Raw genomic sequence first — 20,364 nt, 5'->3', positions numbered from 1 at the left:
GGAGCCCCGGTACATTTTGGTTTAGTGAGATCTAATTAAGAAGTCCCATCAAGCATGTCATCCCTTGTCTTACAAGTACCTCCAGGGCTACTCCGTGTTCCGGCAGGCTCAGCTGGATCCGATGGCTCCAGGGGGCCTGCAGCTCTTCCAGAGGGGGCTTCACCCCAAAAACTGGGGGTGCTCCAGCCAAGCATTCTCCTGGCGTCAAGGCAAGACCCAGATTGCTGCTGCCTCCAGGGTATGGAGGTAAAAAAGCATTTTTGGTCTCAAATTTGCCCTTTCTGGCTGTCTTTTGAGGGAATGCTCCTCCTGAGAGCACCAGGCTGGAGCTGCCCTGTCCCTATCAGGGATGAACAGTGGGGTGATGGGACACGGGGCCACCAAGGCACGGCTCTGAAGGGATGGCGAGGAGGAGGCAGTCCCTGCGTGGGCCACTCATGAACATGTGTGTCCATGTGTTCCCACTGCCACCCAGTGGTGGGAGAGCACCCAGCCACCACCCGGAGAAGTGCATTTTATAGGGTGAGATACCAGAACGGATAAATATCCATTTATGAGTGTAGCAAGGGCTGTATCCGGGTACCGGAGGGTTGAGCTTCAGGAGCAGTGGCCACTGGAGAAGCAGGTTTTGCAGGGCTGGAGGTGGTGGTGGAGCTGCCAGCTCTGCTCAGGAGGGCACTTGGAGCCCCTCACCCCCGACTTTGGCCTCCCACCACCCTGGTGACCTTAAATGGCCCTGGCAACATCCCCAAGGACCCACACCTTACCTGTGACCTGAGGAGCCCATATAAGCTCAGCCTGGGGCTATTCAGCAGGATGCTGCTCTCCAGCCATCCCCACTGACCACAGCCTTATTCCCACCTTATTTCCTGATGCTCTGGGCTCCCTGTTGACATCACAGCCTCCTCTTTCTCCCTTGCTGGGGTGGGATGAGGTCTCCTGCCCCATGCTGGGTATCCAGCCCAGCTGCCCACCCCCTGCTAGAGCAGGAATTTTCCTTCAGGTGTCCGGCCAACACCACTCCACCCTTGGCTTATCAGCCCTGGAGAAGGTTGGAATCCACCGCTCTATCCATGGGAATCCACGGAGAGACCGGCAGCCTCCTGCGGCGCAGAGGCCTCCAGCAAGCTGTGAAATTACAGGCTGGCAAGTGCCAGCACAAACGAGGATTAATTAGTGTGCCATGGCCACGAGCACCCGCTTCAGGCCCTTGTCTGGCCAGGCTCAGCTTATCCATCTCCATCCCGCCTGGCTGGCAGAGCCTGGAGAGGAGTGTGAGCAGGGGAGCTGCTCTGCCTGGAATTTCGGTGCCAAATGGCACTGGGGTGAACTCAAAATCCATCAACATCCTTGACCATGGCTTGGAGGGTGCCCCTGACCCCCCCTTACTCCTCCAAGGCTGCCCTGGGCTGGGGGTGAGGCAGGATGAAGGGATGCAGGATGCTGGGGTGACACCCCAGGGAGGAGTGCTGGGCACGTTTTGGGGTGCTGTGAGCAGTGTGGGTGCACTCTGCTCCTGCCTCCTCCACAGCCAGCCTTTCCTTGAGAGGAGATAACAGCTGCCAGTGTCTTATCTGGCTCTGGGGCTGGAGACAAGCAGAAGGAGGGAGGATGTGAGTAAAATCCAACTGGGAAGATGCAGCTGAGCTGCCCTGGTCTACGGGGAGGGCAGCTTTGTGGGAGGATGCTCCTTTTCTCCCCAGGGAGCTGATCAACCTGGCCTGAAGGGTGGAGATGAGGATGGAAGAGCCTTCACCATCCACTCCCAAGGCACAAGATGGATTTAGCTCCCAAAAGCTGGAAAAGCCAGGATGAAGGAGCGCTCCTGTTAAAGCAGCATCCTAAGATGTGGTAATTCAGCTGTGGAACAGCCAGGAACAAACAAGACAAGATGCTGTACAGCAGCAGAGGTAGGAGTATCACCTCTCCCTTTGGAAATAAAACATTCCTCTTCCAGCTGCAACCAGAGCTCAGCTCCAAGTCGTGCAGGGAAGGGGCAGCTAAAACCCAGGGATGCTTTTAGCTGCTGCTGAGCTCCAAGGGCTGGCTGTAGCCTGGTTAGTGTGAAATAAAGCCCATCTCTGCCGGGGGAGAGGTTATCTCAGTCCCCTGAGAGCAGATCATCGTGGAATTGAGGAAAAAAGACGTGTCTGTGTATGGGGTCAGCTTGGGTTTTGGCTTCCCAGGGCTGAGGGTGGCAACCCATGGGTGTAGTTGGGGTCCTGGGTGCATCCCATCCCCTCCCAAAGCCTGACCCTGAGCCAGATCTCTTCCTTAGGCTGGAAAACATCCCGTTATCCACTTTGATAGCTGCCTTTCATGTCAGCGAGCTTAGAAGTGAAATCTCCAGGCACTCGAGGTCTATTTTGAGCCCTCACCCGAGCGAGATTTGTGAGACGGCTTCTTCTGTGGGAGCAACTTTCCAGCTGGATCTCGGGAGCCGGAGGGATTGGGTGAGCTCAGAGGAGTTCCTTCAAAACACAACCCCCAGTGGAGCCCCTCGTAATTCAGGTCAACTTGAACAGGAGCTGTGGGGAGGGTCAGAGCTGGCTGCCAAGCTGGAATTCTGCTTAAAGCCCATCAAAGCCTGGCTCTGGCCAGAACAGACACCGAGCATCCTTCCCGGCCAAAAACCAGCAGGATGCATGGCAGAGGGATCTGCTGACCTGGATCACTGGCCAGACCGTGTCCTCATTTGCTGATGGTTCCCAAACAGGTTTTGGGGTTGGGGGTGGAGGGCAGGGACATTGCTGGGATGCTGTGGGGAGCAGGCTCATTGATGCATTAATATATAGTGTTAAGGGAAAGAGTAGGTGTTTTCCCAGTCCAATTCCACTCCATCCCCATCACTTGCAGCCACAGACCAAGCCCGACGAGCTGGATCTTGTCCCTGCAAGAACCAAGTCTGTTAATTCAACATCATTAATAATTAAGTTGGTGGTGCAGCGAATAACATCATTAATAACTTCGTTACTGGTCTAACAAAGCCATTTTTACTACTTTGCCTGTTTTCTCCTTATCTGTGTTTATAACCATTCCCACCATGTTGAGTTTTTCCCTAAAGAACCCCAAACCAGCAGTTTTTCCTGCTAAATAACGACAGCCAAACCCCTCTGGGTGTGCAGAGAAGCAGCAAAGACATTGCCTGTGGTCACCTCTATGCCAGTGAGGGTTTTATTACCCACACTCCAAGCAAAGGGGAGCAGATGGATTTCCCCCTCTCCGTTTACCCCAGTTTTATGGAAGTTTTCCATCCATGCACCTGAAGGTTAATACAGCACTTACAGCTGGTGTCACTTGGATTTATCAGAGAGCAAGAAATAAAGCTGGCACAGCTATAAATTCGTTCCTAATAAAAGCATGGAGGATGGAGCTGTTCCCCTTGTCCACATGGCCCCAGCTGCATCCACTGGTTTTACATCCTTGGCTCCAAGGTGAGTGGTCCCCAGGCCGTGCCTCAGTTCCCCCTTTGGCAGCTCCTTTCAGAGCTGCAGGTGATGCAGGTGCTCCCAAATCCGGAGCAGCTGAAAAGCATCTCCTTGTGCAGCTCCAGCTGCTCCAAATTTTTTCCTTTTGCTCTTCCTGACACCCTTTGGGAGGAGTTATTGAACAACAAAGCTACGTGTGCTAATTGTAGTTTTACAGAGGGTCAGGCCGTAAAAAGCTCTTAAAAATAAATGAGTAACCAGCTGTTGACATGCAGAGGGATGGAGGGAGTTGTCCCATCCCATGTGTCCCTGGGATGGTGTTGCCACTCTTTGGATGGGGGATGGAGACATCCTGTCCTTTGTTATGAAAAAACAGAGGCTGATGCTCCCCGTGGTATCCCAGCCCATGGATTAGGGAGAGATGTATATAGTCCCATCTACAGGGCTCTTCTTCCCTTTCCCAGTTTTGCCCAGGGTTGGGATGCCCCCATGGGGGAGCTGGACGGATGCTCCCATGTGATGGGAACACACACTGATCCCCCAGGCAATGCCATGTCCCTAAAAACTAAAACATAAATGCAATTCAACATAATTTGGGTGACAGCCTCTTCTCCTGCTACAGTCTGGGTCGAATTCAGAGTGTTGTGGTCACCACTGCTTCCCCTGTGATGGGTGTTCCACACATCCCTCACCCTGGCAGCGGCGCTGGGTGCCAGCGAGGGTCCTGGCTCTGGAATGACACTTGAGAAAGGCTTGAAATGGAGCATCTCTGACCTGGATTAAAAATAAGGAATTGAGGTGGTGTTTTTTTGCTGCCAGGCTTGGAAAAACCATGTCATGCCAGGGATGCTTGAGGACTGGCAGTGCAAATGCATCCCTGCAGGAGCAAGAGCCAATGGAGAGGGCACGGGGGCTTTGTCCCCAGGACCAGGTGCTTTGGGTGCTGAAGGCTTTGGCAGAACCTGGAAGCTGAAAGAAAGATGCCAGGGGTAGATCTGGAGCACCAGATTCCTTCATCTGTCAGGGAAAATCCCAGCTATTTCTCCCCCCACAAACCAGGGCTTCTGAAATGGAAAACCAGAATTAGGTACATAAAGAAAAGCTGGAGACACTTTCCACATCATTTTAAGATGGTTGCAAGGCTTGGAGGCCGCTAATATTTCCCCTGGACCTGGTGTAAAGGTTTGGAAATCAGCAGGGGAGCAGTTCCCTAGCCCAGCTCCTCATCACTGGTGTTTCTTGCCCTCTGCAATCCCCTCACAATCCCCCTTGGAGGTGGGAGTGATATCCTGGTGACACCCCCCAGTCCACTCAGACACTGGATGTGACAAATCAGGTCACACCGACTCTTCTTAAGCCAAACAGGGATAGAATGTCCCAGGGAGGGCAAATGTCCCATCCCTGGTCCAGCCACCCCCCTCCAGCACCCCCATGTCCCCATCCACCCCCATCCACAACCTCGGATACACTGGCTCTCCCCTTCGTAGAACCCTCCCTCTCTTGGCACATATATACATATATTATATATATGTTATGGTTGTTATTTCTCCACGATGGACGGTTTATTGATCTGAAACTTCTGTTCATAAAAAAAAAAACAAACCAAAAAAACCCAAAAAAACCCCAATTTAAAATTCCCTGAGCCTGGAAAATGACGGGTAGGTAGTTGGGACATTGGGACATTCATCTTCTTTGCCACCTTTTCATGTCGATTTTATTATTAGTATTGATTTATTTAAATATATATTTATATATATATATATATATATATTTTTCTGTCCCTTCCCAGGAGTCCCTCCCCCCCACCCCCATCCACCCACCCTCCCCAAATCCGTGCGGCGGATCCGGCGCGTCAGTTTTTGTTTTTAATCCTCTGCTTGGCCGGGATATAAGGCAGCACCGTCTGGGTGCTTTTGTCGGCCACGGTCTGGGTGCTGCTGTTCCTCATCAGCCGCCGGCCCGGGGCCGCGCCGCCGCCGGCGTTCGGGTGCTTCGAGGGCCCCCCCGGCACCTTCCTGCCGGGCTCCTCGGGCCCCTCGTCCCCCGGGGACGCCGTGCTGTCACCGTCCCGGTCATCGTCGCAGCACAGCGCATGGTACAGCACCTTGTCGCTGAAGCGGACCCGCTCCCGGGTGCCGGCCGGGCGGGGCTGCGGCAGCTTCAGGCTGGATGTCGTGCCGAAGGCTTCCTCGCTGGACGAATCCGGGGTGCCCCCGCCCCGGGGCCCGTTGGGGATGGGCAGCCCCCCGTTCATCAGCCGGTAGTCGGGCTGGCGAGCGGGCGGGGGCTGCGGCTGCGGCCGGGGGGGCTCGGGGCCGTCGCCCGGGTCGGAGGGGGTGGAAGCATCCAGGAAGGAGCAGAATTCCCAGCTGTCGGAGAGGATGTCGGAGGCGGCGAAATCGAGGGGTCCCAGCTCGAAGGTGCCTCCGCCCTTGTCGCTGCTGGAGGTGCTGCTGGCCGTCGCCGTCGTCCAGTCGTCCGGCTCCAGGTCGAACTCGAAGTCGGACGTCAGGCGGTCGATCTGGCTCACCACCTGCGGACAGACGGACGGACGCACGGACAGAGAGGAGCCGCTGGGAGGGACCCTCCCGTTTCTGCTCCGTAATTACACCACACCCCTAAGTCTCTGCTGTTTGCCCTGGCACCACCGGTGTGATGAGCTGGGAGGTCTCAGCTCGACTGGAGCCTCCTGGCAGGGACTGAAGCCCACCCGGTGGCAAAGCACCCAAACCCCCAAGCCTTGTGACAGGATGGGCCTTCCCCAGGGTCTGCCCTGTCCCCTGGGATGACTCCCACCCCAAATCCTCGGGCACGTGGTGTCCTTTGGTCCCTCTCACTAGACCACAAGGAGCCAACAGTGACCATCACTTCCTCCCTCTGGAGAAGGGAGCTCTGTGAGTGGGGAAGCCAAGGCAGGCGGTGGATGATGGTCCAAGGTCCTGGATGGATCCCAATCCTTCATTTCTTTCACAGTGTTGAGTATATCAAGCCCTGTGGTGGCTTGGGGATGGGGTCACGGCCCCACCATGCCACTGGGGACAGATCCCGTGTGAGGCGTGACTAAATCAAGCCTTAAAATATTAAAAATAATAGATGCAATGTCCTAAGGGAGGTTCAAGCCATGGGCAGGGCTGGAAGGGGAAGGAAGGGAGGAATGACCTCCTTCCTCCTACAGCTCCCATGGATCATGGTCTCCCACCTAATGACCTTGCCGAGGTTTTGGATGCAACAGATTCATCACCCACCTTCAAGTCTTTAATCCTGCCCAACTCAGGGGCTGCCCAGCACTGACCACAGCACTTATCCTGCCCAGGAGACCCCAATCCCACCCAGCATCCAGATGGAACCGTGTCTATCCACAGTATTTCTTGGCTGGTGTCTCTGCGTGTGTGTGTGGGCGTGTGGGGCTCTGTTTCATGGGGGAGGCAGAGCACGACGTGGAAACCCAGCTCCGTGGCACTGGGAAGCGTGTATTTTTGGCAGTTTTGCTGGCTCGCCTCCCCCCTCTCTGGGGGAGCTGGCAGAGGGCCTGGCTGGTCCCTGTGCTGCCAAGCAGGAGGTGGGCAGCGGCAGACAAGGGGGGCCAGGGGGAACCCCTCCATACTCCTGGTACCTGTTTGTGACCCATGTGATGCAATCTGTGCTCCTTCCATCCCCATCTCAGGCACCCGTGGGCATCGGTGCCCCCTGCACCCCAGGGCTGTGTCCCTTCTGGATGCCCATCCCACTACAGAGCATCTGGAAGCACAAATTTGCTCAGCTTCTTCCAGGTGGTTTCTTCACGCAGTAATGTTGTTTTTCATTACTGCTGTTCCCTCCCCATCTTTTTCCTTCCACTGCCCTTCCACCTGTCCTTTCCTGGTGGAAACCAGCCACAAATCTCCCAAAATAAGGGAAGGAAGGTAAATCAGTGGGCAGTGTCTTGCCAGACACCTTTCCTTTCCTTCTCCTCACTCCACCAAAAAGCCCTGACCTATCTCCACCAGTCCCACGGTTCATCACTGGGGGTTGGAGCCTCCCATCCACCAAGATTAATTAATCATGGCACATCTCTCCATCATTTTTATGCTGCTGTATCCCATAACTCCATGTTCTTTGAGCATTTTTGCTGTGAGGAACTGAGTTCTTGGGCTCAGACACCCCATCCCATCTGAGGGCAGGCACCCCAAACCTGCTGTCACGGGGCCGGGTTGCCCTCGGTCTCTGCATCCCTCTGCCAGATGCTGACGTGCAGAGGTTTGGGACAGCTCCATAAATCCCTGGAAATGCACCATAAAGCATGGCTCAGCAGGGCAGGCTCCTCACAGAGCCCCCGTGGTGGGTGAGGATGCGTGGGCAGAGTTAAGGGTAATTTAATATGTCTGGGCAACTGAAACGGGGAGCCCGGGGGGACGATTACTCTGCCAGCAGCCGGAGTGGCTCCGTTACATTCTGCTGACCTAATTTTAATCAAATTCCCATATTTGAGCTCCAAATTTCGCTCGTTCCACAGCCCTGCCCATGCAGCTTTCCTGCTCTGCCCAGCTCCCGAGGATTTGGCACCAAGGATGGGGAACTCGAGCCTCCCCAGGTGAGTCCAGGCGTGGGCACACAGCATCCCCTCTTGTGAATCAGTCACCGGCCCCCACGGGACAGCTTCAGGCTCTGGCCACAGGTAGGACCATTTCTGGGGACACCTGAGGCTCTGTGACAGCCCGGAGAAGAGCATCTCTGGAGGACAAAGTGGTGCCACCTCCACGGGGGCACAACCCTAAGGGGCACAGGGTGGGTTTGGGTGAGGGTGGTGGGGCTGGATGTGTGTGTGTGTGTGTTTGCTGCCTGCTGTGAACATGGGGCTGGGAAAATGAGGAGACCTGGGAATGGGGAGACCCTTTCTGGGGTGGGATGAGCTGATGTGAGCAGGAGAAGGGAGACTGAATGGCTGGGGTTGCTGCCTGGGAGTGGGTTGGCCACGCTGGCGATAAAAGATGCCAAAAAACATCTTTCCATGGAAAAGGGGGTGGTTAGGAAATGGGAGGAGGGGGTGGGAGAGAGTAGTGCACCCACCATCAGACCTGAGCACGTGGTCTAATATGCTGCAGATGGGCACTGATACACCTTAACAACCCTGATCAGCCCCTCCTTGGACCCATATAAGACCAGTTTGGGGATAAAACCTCTTTTCTGAGCTGTGCTGGAGTAGAACCTGTCCCCAGCCCCATGTGGTGGCCCCACAGCTGGGTTCTCTCCTGGATGGACCTCCTGAAGCCCATCCCATGTCCTGCTTGTGGGATGCACCTTGAATCTACATCATGTCCCTGCATCCTAGAGGGACTTTGTGTCCCCAAGGGATGGCAGAGCTGAGGACACTGAGCTGAGTGCTCATCCCAAGGTTCAGAAGGCAACAGGCTTTACCTAAGCTCCTCACCTGTGATCTCCAGCTTATTTTTCCAGCCATGGAAGACCTCTAGAGAGGGCAGGCAGGGACCCACCCATCCTTCAGGCTTTGGCTTTGAAGGGTGCTGAGATGCTGGGAGCATCCACAACGAAGTCTTGACATTAGAAAAGGTGATTTTTCTTGTTCCTGATGCACCATCAGATATCTTTTTTTCTTTTTTTCTTTTTTTTTTTACTCTTATCTTCGGGGGAGAAAGGGTGGAACTCGAGGAAGGGCGTTAAAAAGAAGATGACGTGACCTCTTCTTTCTTGGTGACAAGAAAGAATTAGGAAAAAGGGCAGGAATAGAGCTGTCTTTGGGAAACACCCGGCTATTATTATTTTTTAATAAGGCAGCAAAATGATTTCTGCTGAAACCCTCAGCTGGAATGAGATCACCTCTGTTTCCACAAAGGCTCGGTGATTACAGCACTGGGTTCAGGGGGAGCGTCTCCCTGGGCTTTGACTCGGGTCCCTGACACCCAGGGCCCTCCTCATCCTCATTAAAGGGACCCGCTGCCATTTGGGATCGGGCGGTGACAGGAGGAGGCACATCCCCATCCCAATCCTTGTGCCCATCCCGCTTCTTGTGGTGGCACACAGGGATTAGTGTCACATCAGCAGTGGCTCACTCGGGGCTATTTTTAGGAGCACTTGCTATTTTAAACGGGGGGTGGTGGGGTGGGGTGGGGGGGTGTTAAATACCTATGTGACACTTGGTACTCGCTGAGGATTTAAATGTAAAGTAGGATTTGGGCTTTTCTCCTTCCTGAAGCAGGTTGTCAAAGCTTTTCCAGCTGAGGCCATCGCTGCTGGCAGAGGGAGCCAGGAGGAGAGAGATGGGGGGGGAGGGATGACCAGACCTGGGGTGGTTTGGGACAAGGCCCTGGTGATGTTCTCATCCATCAGAGAACTGGGGTGGGTTTGTTCCCCTACAAGCAGGCTGGGAGGTGTGGGGTGTCCTCAGCATGTGGTGGAAGTGCCATGTGGGTGACAGACAGGACATGTCCCCATCCTCCATCACTTTTAGGTTGCTGCAAAGACCCAGCTTTTTGGTGACAGCAGAGCATCCCTGGTCCAGCTGGGGTATCTGGCAGCAGGAAAACAGGGACCAAAATAATTCCCCCTTGACCTCGTGCATGGTGTCACCGAGGGGCCTCATCCTGCTGCACCCCAGTGTCCTGAAAGCAGCTGCTGGGGGGCCAAGGGTGCTCAGCTCTCGCCCAAAGGGACGAGCTTTGAGCAGCTGGAGGATGGAGTGAGGCAGAGGGATGAGCCACATCCCTGTGGAACCCCAGAGAGATGGACATGGAGCAAGGATGAGCCAAACCACGTTCATCCCCACCCCAAAAACCAGCTCCCACCATCCCACCCAGCTGGGAGTGCTGGGTGCTCCCCTCCCCTCCCACTGGTCCCCACGCCCCTGGACGTTGCAGGCAGCCAGAAGCTTTCCGGATAAAAGCCCTAAATTGGGTGTTCACCTCCCCAGCTAAGGCAGATGTTGAACATCTGGAGCATTGTCGTTGTTTTTAATGGGATTTTGGGCTGTTGGCTGCACATCAAGCACTGAGCTCCCTGGCTGGGAGTTGGGTCTGGTGGCTCCAGCTCCCACGTTTTGGCCCCGCCGTTTCCTATCGAGGAACTGAACCTCCCGGACGCCCGGGAAGACGCTGGAGAGGCGGGAGGATGAGAGGGGACTTCAAAGGCTTCCTGGTCAGTAGTTGGTAACACGAATTCCCGGGGCCGGGGAAGGAGCTGGAAGATGCTGGGATCAAAGTGGTCTAAGAGCCCCTTCATCCCCACACGGCCTTTGAAGAGGAGGGGAGGCGGATCCGTGCTCAGGGCAGGTTCTGGTGGGCGAAGGCGGGGCCGGGGTGGGGAGATCAAACACGGCACTGCTTGGGCTGTCTCTGCTCCAGTGATGGGGGGCCCTGTGTGTGTCCCCTCAGCCGCCCTCCGGCAAGATTCAACAGTTTTCCCAATCCAGAGCAGAACATCCCATCCCCAGCCACGGTGGGAGCAGGGATTTTTGTGTGTCCCCCCGTGCTCCCCACTCCCAGCACCTCCAGAAGCACATTTTGGGGTCCAAAGCATTTCCACAGAACCATGGAATGTTTGGGCTGGAAGGAACCTTAAAGCCCATCTCATTCCAACCCCTGTCATGGGCAGGGACACCTTCTACTAGACCAGGTTGCTCCAAGCCCCATCCAACCTGGCCTGGAACACTTCCAGGGATGGATTTTCCGATGGCACACAGCTGCTTTTCCAGGCTGGATCCGGCCCGTGTGTCCCTGCACTGTGCTTTGCTGCCAGCTGGTGCACAGAGGGGATGAGCAACAGGACCGTGCAGCCCATGCTAAAATTCCCCAACCCTATTCCCAAAGCATCAAATCATCCTGGAGGCATTTGACACCAGCAATTCCTCCCCCCACAGGGGAAAAGAGCCACCCCAAAGCCCCACCACCCCCACATCCAAATGCTCCTGGAGCAGGGACCTTCCCACTTCCCGGTGCAGGCAAGGTGAGTAAATATTTAATAAGGAATGAATGATTAATTGGAGCTGGCAAACTGAAGCAGAGTTGCAGGGGCCTCTCTTCCCCGAGCTGATCCTTACAAATGAGCGTGCCGAAGATCCAGGGTTCATTTGCTCCACCATCAGCTGCTAAATAGTTCAAAATCATCCTGCACATCTCCCAAACATGTTGTTATTAGAATAATAAGCCTCCTTCTCGCCATGAACTTCCCCAAGCATTCCCAGCTAATCACCTATTGATTACAACATTATTAAGGTATTTATTATCATAAGGGATTGCAGGGAGGGTTTTCCTCGTGCCAAAGTGTTGGAGGGAACTCCTCCGTGCTGTTCTGGGTGGTGGGACCCCGTTGCTTCCATCAGCAGCTGCAGAGGGGACAGTACTCTCCCCATGGGAATTTTTGGGGGTTTAAACAGATATCTGGGTTTATTTCCCGCCGTGGATGGTTTCCCACCCCCAGCACTAATCCCCCAAGGGTGGGAAGGAGCTCAGCCTTGCCTTGGAGCTTCTTGGGACCTCCTGGGTATCTTATTCCCTGTGGCATCGCGGTGATCCCCGCGGGAAGAGGCCGGGGCTGGCAGGAGGTGCGTGGGAGGGAGGCAGCATGGCAAGCGCGCGGCGGAAGCGCCTTCCCTGCTGCCTCCTGCCTGATTTCTACTTCCAGTGTGCGTTTTCAATCAAAGATTTTAATAATCATTTTCCCCGCACATAATACAGCCCTGTCTTGGAGTGCTGGGGAATAATTATATACACAAAAGGGAAGGAGGGAGGGAGGGAGAGCGGGAGCGGGGAGGCTGGTGAAACAGCATCCCGAATAAAACGGACATCTGGAATGACAGCCTTCAGGTGGGAACCGCTCCCGGGAGGCAGGGATGGAGCCTGAACCAGTGTCTGGTCACACATCACATCCTCAGGGATGGGCCAGCAGAGTGGGGCTGCCCTGGGGTCTCCCGCTGGAGCCTCCCCCCGGAGCATCCCACAATCCTGGCTGGCTCTGGGACTCAGCATCTCTGCTGAAGCAGGGACAACCTGAGAGGAAAGGCTCATGTGAGCCAGAGCCAGCTGTGACTGGAGCTGGTGAACAGTTTTGGAGCAGGAACCATCCCTGGGTGGAAGCCCTTGTGCCCACACAGGGTGTTTATGGCTTTGGGGGTTATTTTTGGCAAGGTTGTTATGACCTGGCTGCTGCCTCCGGGTGGGTAAAGTCCTGGCACCCAGCTCCCTGTGCAAGGAGAACCTGGAAGGAGCAGGTCCAGCATCACCCAGTGCCCTCCAGTATCACCCAGTGCAGGTTTTCCAGCGCCGTGGGTGTGTCTGGTGCCCTCACTGGGCACATCCAGCCCTGCAACCTGACCCACCAGTGATGCCCCTACCAGAGGAGGTGGCCACAGAGATGGGTATTTCCAAAGCCCCCATGGTGGCTCCGTTGGAGAACACACCAATATCACAAGTGCCAGGACACTGGTGGCCTTTGATGGCCCTGAGCAGCCCCACCTGGGACACCACCCCTGAGCCCACCTGAGCTCGGGGCCATCAGCCCTGCTTGTCCCCAGGCTTGTCCCTGTGTCCTGGTCCTCACTTCCAGCCAAGGAAGAGCATCACTATGTGCAAGGAAGACAACAAAAAGGGCTTATTTTTTCACTTCTTTTTCGCCAAAATCTTAGAGATGACGATTTGCCAGCCTGGTGTCTGCCACGTACTTTTCTGTGTGGGCTTGAAAGAGAATTCCATGTAACCTGCTCCCATTGAGCTTGCTCTGAGTGATCCAGAGGGCAGGAAAATGAATTTCCATCCCTGGAAGTGTCCAAGGCCAGGTTGGACAGGGCTTGGAGCAACCTGGTCTAGTGGAAGATGTCCCTGCCCATGACAGGGAAGTGGAACAAGACGGGCTTTAAACCCACCCAACTCAAATCATTCTATGAATTTCCAAAGCCTCTAACACCCAAATTCTGCTTGGTTTGGGGAAAACCAGACCTCTGTTTCTCTGGAGTCGCTGACTCCTGGTTCAACCTGGTTGGACTGGTGTGTTTTAGCTCCGAAGCCTGCACTGATTGTACTGAGATTTAGGCTGTTTTGTGTGAATTTGACTAATTGCTGCAGAGTTTTGTGGGTCTGTTCTAGGAGCTGGGAGAAGGGCTGAAGTTTGGGACCCACCTCATGTCTGGCTCCACGCTGACCTGGCCTCGCTGTCCCTTGATGTGGGGAGCTCTCCCAGAGCACCCATGGGATGCTGCCTGGGAGGTTACCAGTGTCTAGGCATGTGCCAGCTCCATGGAAAAAACATTTCCATGCTTTAACACCTCCTGGCACCCTCTGGAGAAGCCACCTCATGGGGTGTGGATCCCCTTCCTGGCACAGAGCAGGGTGTCCCTGGGGTGGGGACAGAGGATAGGTGTCCTCTAGCTACCTCCTCCTCTTCTCTCCTCTGACACATGCTGGTACCACCTGACTTGGGCAGCCCACCAAGACCCTTCTGGCCCCAAGAGCTGGACAGGGACCTTGTGGAGCCACCCAAAGTTTGGTGGCAAGCACAACCTGGTATCAGCTGTGAAATGGTTGGAGGTTGGCCCCATCCTGGTCCTTCTTATCCCTCCATATCCTCAGCAAGAGGGATGCTCACCTGATCATGGTGGTCCTACCCGGCCTTAAATTCACGGGGGCGATAGAACGGGCCAATTGCCATCATCATCCTCCCTTTGAAAGCCTGTTAATCTCCTGGAGGAGCATGAAGTGAGCTCAGGCTAAATAGAAAGTAGCTCTGTGTCCCGATTATTACTATTATGGCTTTTCCTAATCCATCAGAGATGTGTTGGAGGGGTTTTGGGCTCTGCCGATGGCACTGCGGGATTTGGTGGGGGAGCAGGAGGCTTTTTGCTTTGGGTGGCTGGGTTTGCTTTCTGCTGCTGGAAGGACTGACAAAGCCAGGAGAGAAAGGAAAATCTCTTGGGGTGCCACGGCCCGGTCGAGACCTCACAGGGACAACTTCCCCTAAAATCTCCTGGATGGAGTGGAGCCATCCCAAAGGAGGACACTGCACTGCAGGCTGGAGGATGTCCCCTCCCTGACCACAGCCATCAGGATGATGTTGGTGCACCTGCATCAGCGTTCTCTTGGTGGCACCCAGATGCCACTGACCCACACGGGGCTGCTCCGTGGTGCCCATGGCAAGTTCCTGCCCTTCCTGAGGGGTGGCGAGGTTCTGGATGCAGTCCCAGGCCATGGAGAGGATGCCAGCGCCCGCCTGCCCTGCTGCCAAAGCAATCAGCTGCTCCATGCTCAAGGCTACTGCACACTTCCCATCCACCACTCCCCATCCCCTGCAGAGGCGTCCTAAATTACCAACCCCATCCCGATCCCCTTCCCCTCCAGCTTGGAGATGGGTGGCCCACACCCTCGAGCCAGGGAAATATTAAATCCCCCATCAAAGCGTCTCTGTGATGCCTCTGCACCGGGAAAAAACTCCAACCACACTTTGTGTGAGCACACAGATATTTCTGCAGGAGCACTGGGCCCTCTCCAGCCAGGCTACAGGACACCCAGTCCCTCTGACCCCCTCTCTGTGCTGTGGGTGCTCCTCATTGCATCCAGGACTGATGCCATATTTTCAGTGCCCTCCACAATGCCAGAGGGACCCACCATACCCTCTCTGTCCACCTCCTTGTTTTGGAAGGGGCCTGGAAAACAGCCTCCAAGGCAGAGCAGAGTGGACTGTGACACCAGTTCTCACAGTGCTGGCGGTGCTTCTCCCACCAGCAGCACCCACAGGGCTGGTGCCTCGGCCAGGGCCCCTCACCCCGAGCAAACCCCGGGGTCAAGGTCAGGAGCAATTTTACAAACCATGCCCAGTTTTCTCCCTTCTTGGAAAATCCTACTGCACATCATCCAGGTGCCTCCTGGGGCCGGTGGGTTGCGGGTGCTGAGCTGGCTCTGCTCCCCCCATCCTGACCCTGGGGCAGGGGGACAGGGACAGGGCACCCCCATTTGGGATCAGCAGCTACCACGACCCGCTCTCCTACCTCCCGGAGCTCCTTGGCCACCTCCTTGAGCTCCTGTAAGATGCCTTCCAGTTGCCCGATCACCATTTTCATCCGGCTCCGGATCCTTTCCCGTTCACAATTACTCTTGCTGCTGCTACAATTGCTGCTGCTGCTGCTGGGGTGGTCACTGGGCTGCCTGTCCTGGCAGGTCTGGGAGTCCATCCTTCCCTACCAGCCTCGGTTCCCGGCCCCAACGGCTCTGTCCATCCTGCTCCCCCCTAGCCGGGTGGCCTGGCGTCCGCGCAGCCCCTCTCGGCCGGGGAGCTTTCAACATCTTAACGTTCCCCTGCCTCCAAGGAAGTCCCAGCCGCACGCTCGCCTCCCTGCGAGGTCGGGGGGCTCTGGTTCGGAGCGGGGAGCGGGGTTGGGATGCAGCATGCAGAGTCGGGAATGCTGCGGAGGGGACTCAGCCGGTGGCCGCGGGGAGGTGTGAGGTGGCCATGGGGTGAGCAGAGGGCGAGGAGGAGGAGGAAGAGGAGGAAGAGTCCCTTGGATGTCCCAGGAAGCTAAAATCCAGCGGCTCACGCCTTGCCTGCTCCCCGACGCCGGGGAGGGGAATGCAGGGCTCGGTGTCCCCGGGGAGCGACGCTTCTCCCCACGTCGGGCCCTCGCTCCGGGGTCTGCAGCTCCAGCGATGGGGGGTTGTGGGGGGGGTCTCCCAGCTGAGCACAGGTGTCCTGGGGAGACCAGGGTCCCCTCCTGCAAGGACAGACAGATAACGTGAGGGAGCCATCCCTTCTGGAGCCAGGAAGGTGGTGGAGGGGCTCTGCCCACTCCCACCTTGCCTTGATCTCAGCCCCGGGACGAGGACAAGCCCCCAGGTACCCCCACAGCAGCTCCCCCTAATTGAGTGGGGACAGGAGGGAGCCTGACGCTGTCCCCCTCCTTTTGCCCTCCCCACTTCCCCACAGTTTGAGACCTGGAGAATGGGGGCACAGTGGAGTCTCGCAGAGCCAGATGGATGGATAGAGGGACAGACAGACAGGCAGCCGTGCGGCTCAGGAACTCACCGTCGCGATCCAGAACCTCCTTGGCTCCAGTCCAAGCTCGTCCTTGTCCTTTTTTTTCCCCTTCTCCTTTCCTTACTTCCTCCCCCTCCTCCTCCTCTTTCTCCTCCCTCAGGGCTTTTCCGTGGCACAAGAGGAGTCCGGGGGCCACTTTCCTTCGGTTGCTGTTGGAAGGGGTGAGACGTTACCGGAGGTGACAGCCCGCCGGGGCGGGGGGACGGGGACACGCGTCCCGGGAGACTCATCTGCTTGCGGGGGGGTGTCGGGCAGCCTCCTCCCACCTGGGGCCCATCCCACCATCATTCTCCTCCCGGCTTGGTTCAAACCCCAACCCCGCCTCGGCCGACCAGGGGGGAAAACCCACCTTGGCCCCAAATGTCCCCCCTTCCCCCGGGGAGGGGGGAAGCAGCACGGGCGGAGGCGGAGTGAGGTGGGGGGGGGCGCGTCCCCTCAGCTCGGGGGTACGCACAGGGAGGGGGAGTCCCGGCATGCTCCCATCTCCATCCCCGGTACCCGCATCCTCCATCCCCCCTGCTCCCATCCTTCAGCCCTGGTACCCGCATCCTTCAGCCCTGGTACCCGCATCCTCCGGGGCGCCGGGGATGGAGGATGTCGGTATCCGCAGCTTCCATCCCCGCTACCTGCATCCTCCATCCCTGCCGCTCTCATCCTCCATCCCCGGAGCCCGCATCCTCCTTCCCCTCTCCCCGCATCCTCCATCCCCGGAGCCCGCGTCCTCCATCCCCGCTCCCCGCATCCCAACTGCCCGCATCCCCCTCCGCTCCCTCCCTCCCTCCCTCTCCCCCTCTGCCCTCCCTCCCGGTGCCCCCGCACCCCCGCACCCCCGCGCAGTGCCCCCGGGACCGACCGGCGGCGGTGCGGGCTCAGGGCCGGCCGGTCCCCGGGCGCCGGGCGGGCGGAGCGGGGCGGGCGGCGCCCGGCGCCCCGGGCAGAGCCATGGGGCGGGCGGAGCGGCGGTGGGCGCCCGGCCCCCGGCCCCGGCCGCAGCCTCCCCGCGGCTCCCGGTTCGCTCGCCCCGGCGGCTGCTGTGTCAGAGAAAGGGGCTGAGCCTCCGCCGGGCGGGGGGGGCTTAAAGGGACCGGGAGCCCCGTTGCACGGGGGGCGGCGCCGGGGGAAACTGAGGCAGCGCCGGGGGTCCCTTGCTGGGGAGGAAGGGAGTCGTGCCTCAGTTTCCCCGCTCTGTCCCCCCCGCTTCAAATAACAGGCTCGTTAAGGCTGGTTCCTTCTGAATGCAAAATGTCCCTCCCCTGCCCCGTGGGTCGTATTTGGGGCCAGTTTCTGCAGGATCTGTAAAAACCCACCGGGGATGCGGGAGCATCATCCCAGAAAAGATCCCTGGATGGGAGGAAAACAACGACTATGGGTTTGTACGTGAATGTGTGCGGGGGGAGGCGGGGGGCTGGTCTGGTCTAGGGAGGAACCCCAAGGAGGGGAGGGATTTGCTCCAAAGCGGTGATCCAGCCTGGGGAAATCCATCCAGTTCAGCAGCAGTGGGAGCAAGGAGAGATTCCTGTCCTGGAGCTGAGCGGTGACGATAGGTGGCAATCCCAGGTCTGCCAGCGGCGAGGCGGCGGGTGCGCATTTATGTTATTTATTGCCTCCTACTGGGAATGTTCAAAAGTGCTGAACACACTTTTTGGCGTGGACCCGAACTGACTCATCCTTCAGCCTGTGAAGAGCTGATGCTTTGGGGACTCTTCTGATTCCCGCAGAACATCCCGGTGGGAATCCGGGGATGGCAGGAGAACCAAGGTGTGTGGTGGATGGTGGTGAGCAGTCCCTCACTGCACAGATTTATTGGAATCATTTTTTCCAGGGTAATCATATGGGAAGTTTTCAGCAGGAATCGCCTCCAATATTTTGCACCTGAAGCTCAGCCAGGGACAACACGGCCACCCGGGTCCCCCATGGCCACCACACTCCCCCTGCTTCCTCCAATAGCAGGTCAATGCCAGCTCGAGCTCTGCCTCATCCCAGAAATCAGCAGGGATACTGGGACAGCGATCTGGGGAAAGAGTGGAGGTTGTAAAACTCAGAGAGAGAGGTGCTGCTTCTGGGAAGTCCAGTGGTGATGTGGGACCAGGTGGGAAAATACATTGAATGATGTGGGGCAGAGGAGCAGCTGAACACGCTCCCATGGGGGATAAAATGAGCAGCTGAGGTGTGGACTGAGGAGGAAACACGGCTCCGACCTGCTCTTCCCCTCTCCCAGCTGTGGTGGGCACCAGCAGCCCAGGGAGTTTTGGTCCCAGCCAGGTTGGTAAAAGATGCTCAGAAATATCCATGGTCAGCACTGGAGAGTGTGAGTACTGCCCAAAAACCTCCTGTCCGTGGTGGTGGAGCTAAAGCAGCCAAATGTCCAGAGCCTCCAGTGTGGGGTCAGAGCCCCAAGCTGCGTCTCCTACAACCTGAAATCCTCTGGATGGTGTCTTGAGGATGTGAAACAAAGGGATGCAGTGAGGGATGTCCCCCCCCACCAAGGGGATGGAAAGACTCAGCCTCTACGAGACACCCGAGAAGCCAAGCCCACAGCACACCTCACCCTTCACTCCTGCTTTCCTTTGCTCTAAAGCCCTGGATGGACATTCCCATGCTCCCCATCCTGCCTTGATCTTGCTGTGAATGCCACCGTGCCTCCAGCTGCTGGTGGATTCATCATTGGTGAAGGAAGAATAGGAAGAAGGTGGAGTTTTCCTTTTAAAATTTATTTTCTGCTTCTATGTGCTGCTTTGCAAAGCCTGGATTCCCCCTCTGAAGAGCCTGGAGAATGACACAGGATGCTTCTTCCCACCTGTGCATCACAGCCTGGATTTGGGAGTCATGGCCCACCCTGCTCTCAGCTCTCATCGCCCTTGTGACTGATCCATGTTCTTCATCTCCCTGCCAGATCCAATCCTGTCCCATGCCACCTTCCTCAGGGTGTCCCAGAGGATTTGGGGGGGATCCCCAAATGCTGCCCAGCCTTGGTACCCCGCTGGTGGAGGTTTCCCCATGGGAAGGACACGGCTGGAGCGCGACAGGGAGAGAGGAGTGGCTTTATTCCCACCGCCCTAATCTCTCTCCCTCCCTCATTCTCCAATCTTTATTTATGCTTTTTGTCAGATCTGATTTACTGGGGATTTTCCCGTTCCAACAGGAAAACTGCTGGGAGGGGATTTCTCTGCAAGGCTTTCGGGCTCACAGGCATTTTATTTTGCAGGGTCGTGCCAGGCTGGTTCCTGCAGGGTGGCTCTTGGCTCAGCAAGGTTTAACGTGGGACCCCCAAGGTGGGGGGTCCCCTCTGGCCCCCCAGACCCCCGTGGTGGCCCTGGCCTGGAGCTGGTCCCCATTGTCATGCTGCTGGCAGGTGCCCTTTGCTGCTGAGCCGCTGATGTATCGCTTCCCTGCCGTGACTCACTGGCACAGATCTAATTTCTAATTAAATAGCGATTCTTTTCAGAGCCATTTATTTCTGTTTCTTTTGTATTTTGATTGGAGTGTCAGTCAGTTTTTCACCAGTTTGTCAATTCCTCTTTCCCTGAAGATTAGCGAGGAGAGATGTGAGAATACAGAAATATGTGTTAGCAACGCCGAGCCCGGGAGCGCCTTGGGCCCCGGGAAAAACCTGAGGAGAATAACGGGGAGAAATCAAGGAGGAGACAGAAAATAATCCCAGAAAAAGCCTGTTGAGAGCAATGTTTCAAAATCTATTTTTTTCCCCCCACCTCTGTCACCCTTCCCTGGCAGACCCAAAAGTCCTATCCTGCTGCCTTCCCGTGGCAGCAGACGGTGCCTTCCAGGAGAAATCCCATGGGATGGTCACAGTGAAACAGTCCTCTCCTGGATGGACTTTATCCTTAGGTTAAAGGAAACATGGGATGTGAGAATTAACCTCTGAGGTGTTCCCAAACCTTCATGCTCAGCACATGGTCTGGGGGGGAAG

The 20,364-nt window shown here is 56.6% G+C and overlaps 2 protein-coding genes across 2 annotated transcripts; one reads left to right on the top strand and one right to left on the bottom strand.

Annotated features, from left to right (window-relative positions):
* Positions 1–5,240: 5,240 nt before the first annotated feature.
* On the bottom strand, positions 5,241–15,576 carry INSYN1 (inhibitory synaptic factor 1). The gene is made up of 2 exons (XM_064668550.1): positions 15,394–15,576; positions 5,241–5,961 (listed from the first exon to the last, which is right to left on the bottom strand). Exons 1-2 carry the CDS (start codon positions 15,574–15,576, stop codon positions 5,281–5,283), a joined length of 864 nt encoding a protein of 287 aa, XP_064524620.1. The 3' UTR covers positions 5,241–5,280.
* A 331-nt stretch (positions 15,577–15,907) lies between these two features.
* On the top strand, positions 15,908–19,931 carry LOC135420766 (uncharacterized). Its single transcript, XM_064668549.1, has 2 exons — positions 15,908–16,113; positions 16,425–19,931. Exons 1-2 carry the CDS (start codon positions 15,908–15,910, stop codon positions 17,641–17,643), a joined length of 1,425 nt encoding a protein of 474 aa, XP_064524619.1. The 3' UTR covers positions 17,644–19,931.
* The last annotated feature ends 433 nt before the right edge of the window (positions 19,932–20,364 follow it).

Source organism: Pseudopipra pipra, chromosome 12, assembly GCF_036250125.1.
Source record: "Pseudopipra pipra isolate bDixPip1 chromosome 12, bDixPip1.hap1, whole genome shotgun sequence".
Classification (NCBI taxonomy): Eukaryota; Metazoa; Chordata; class Aves; order Passeriformes; family Pipridae; genus Pseudopipra; species Pseudopipra pipra.
Note: the sequence above shows the minus strand (reverse complement) of the source record. Positions and strands in the feature narration are given on the sequence as shown.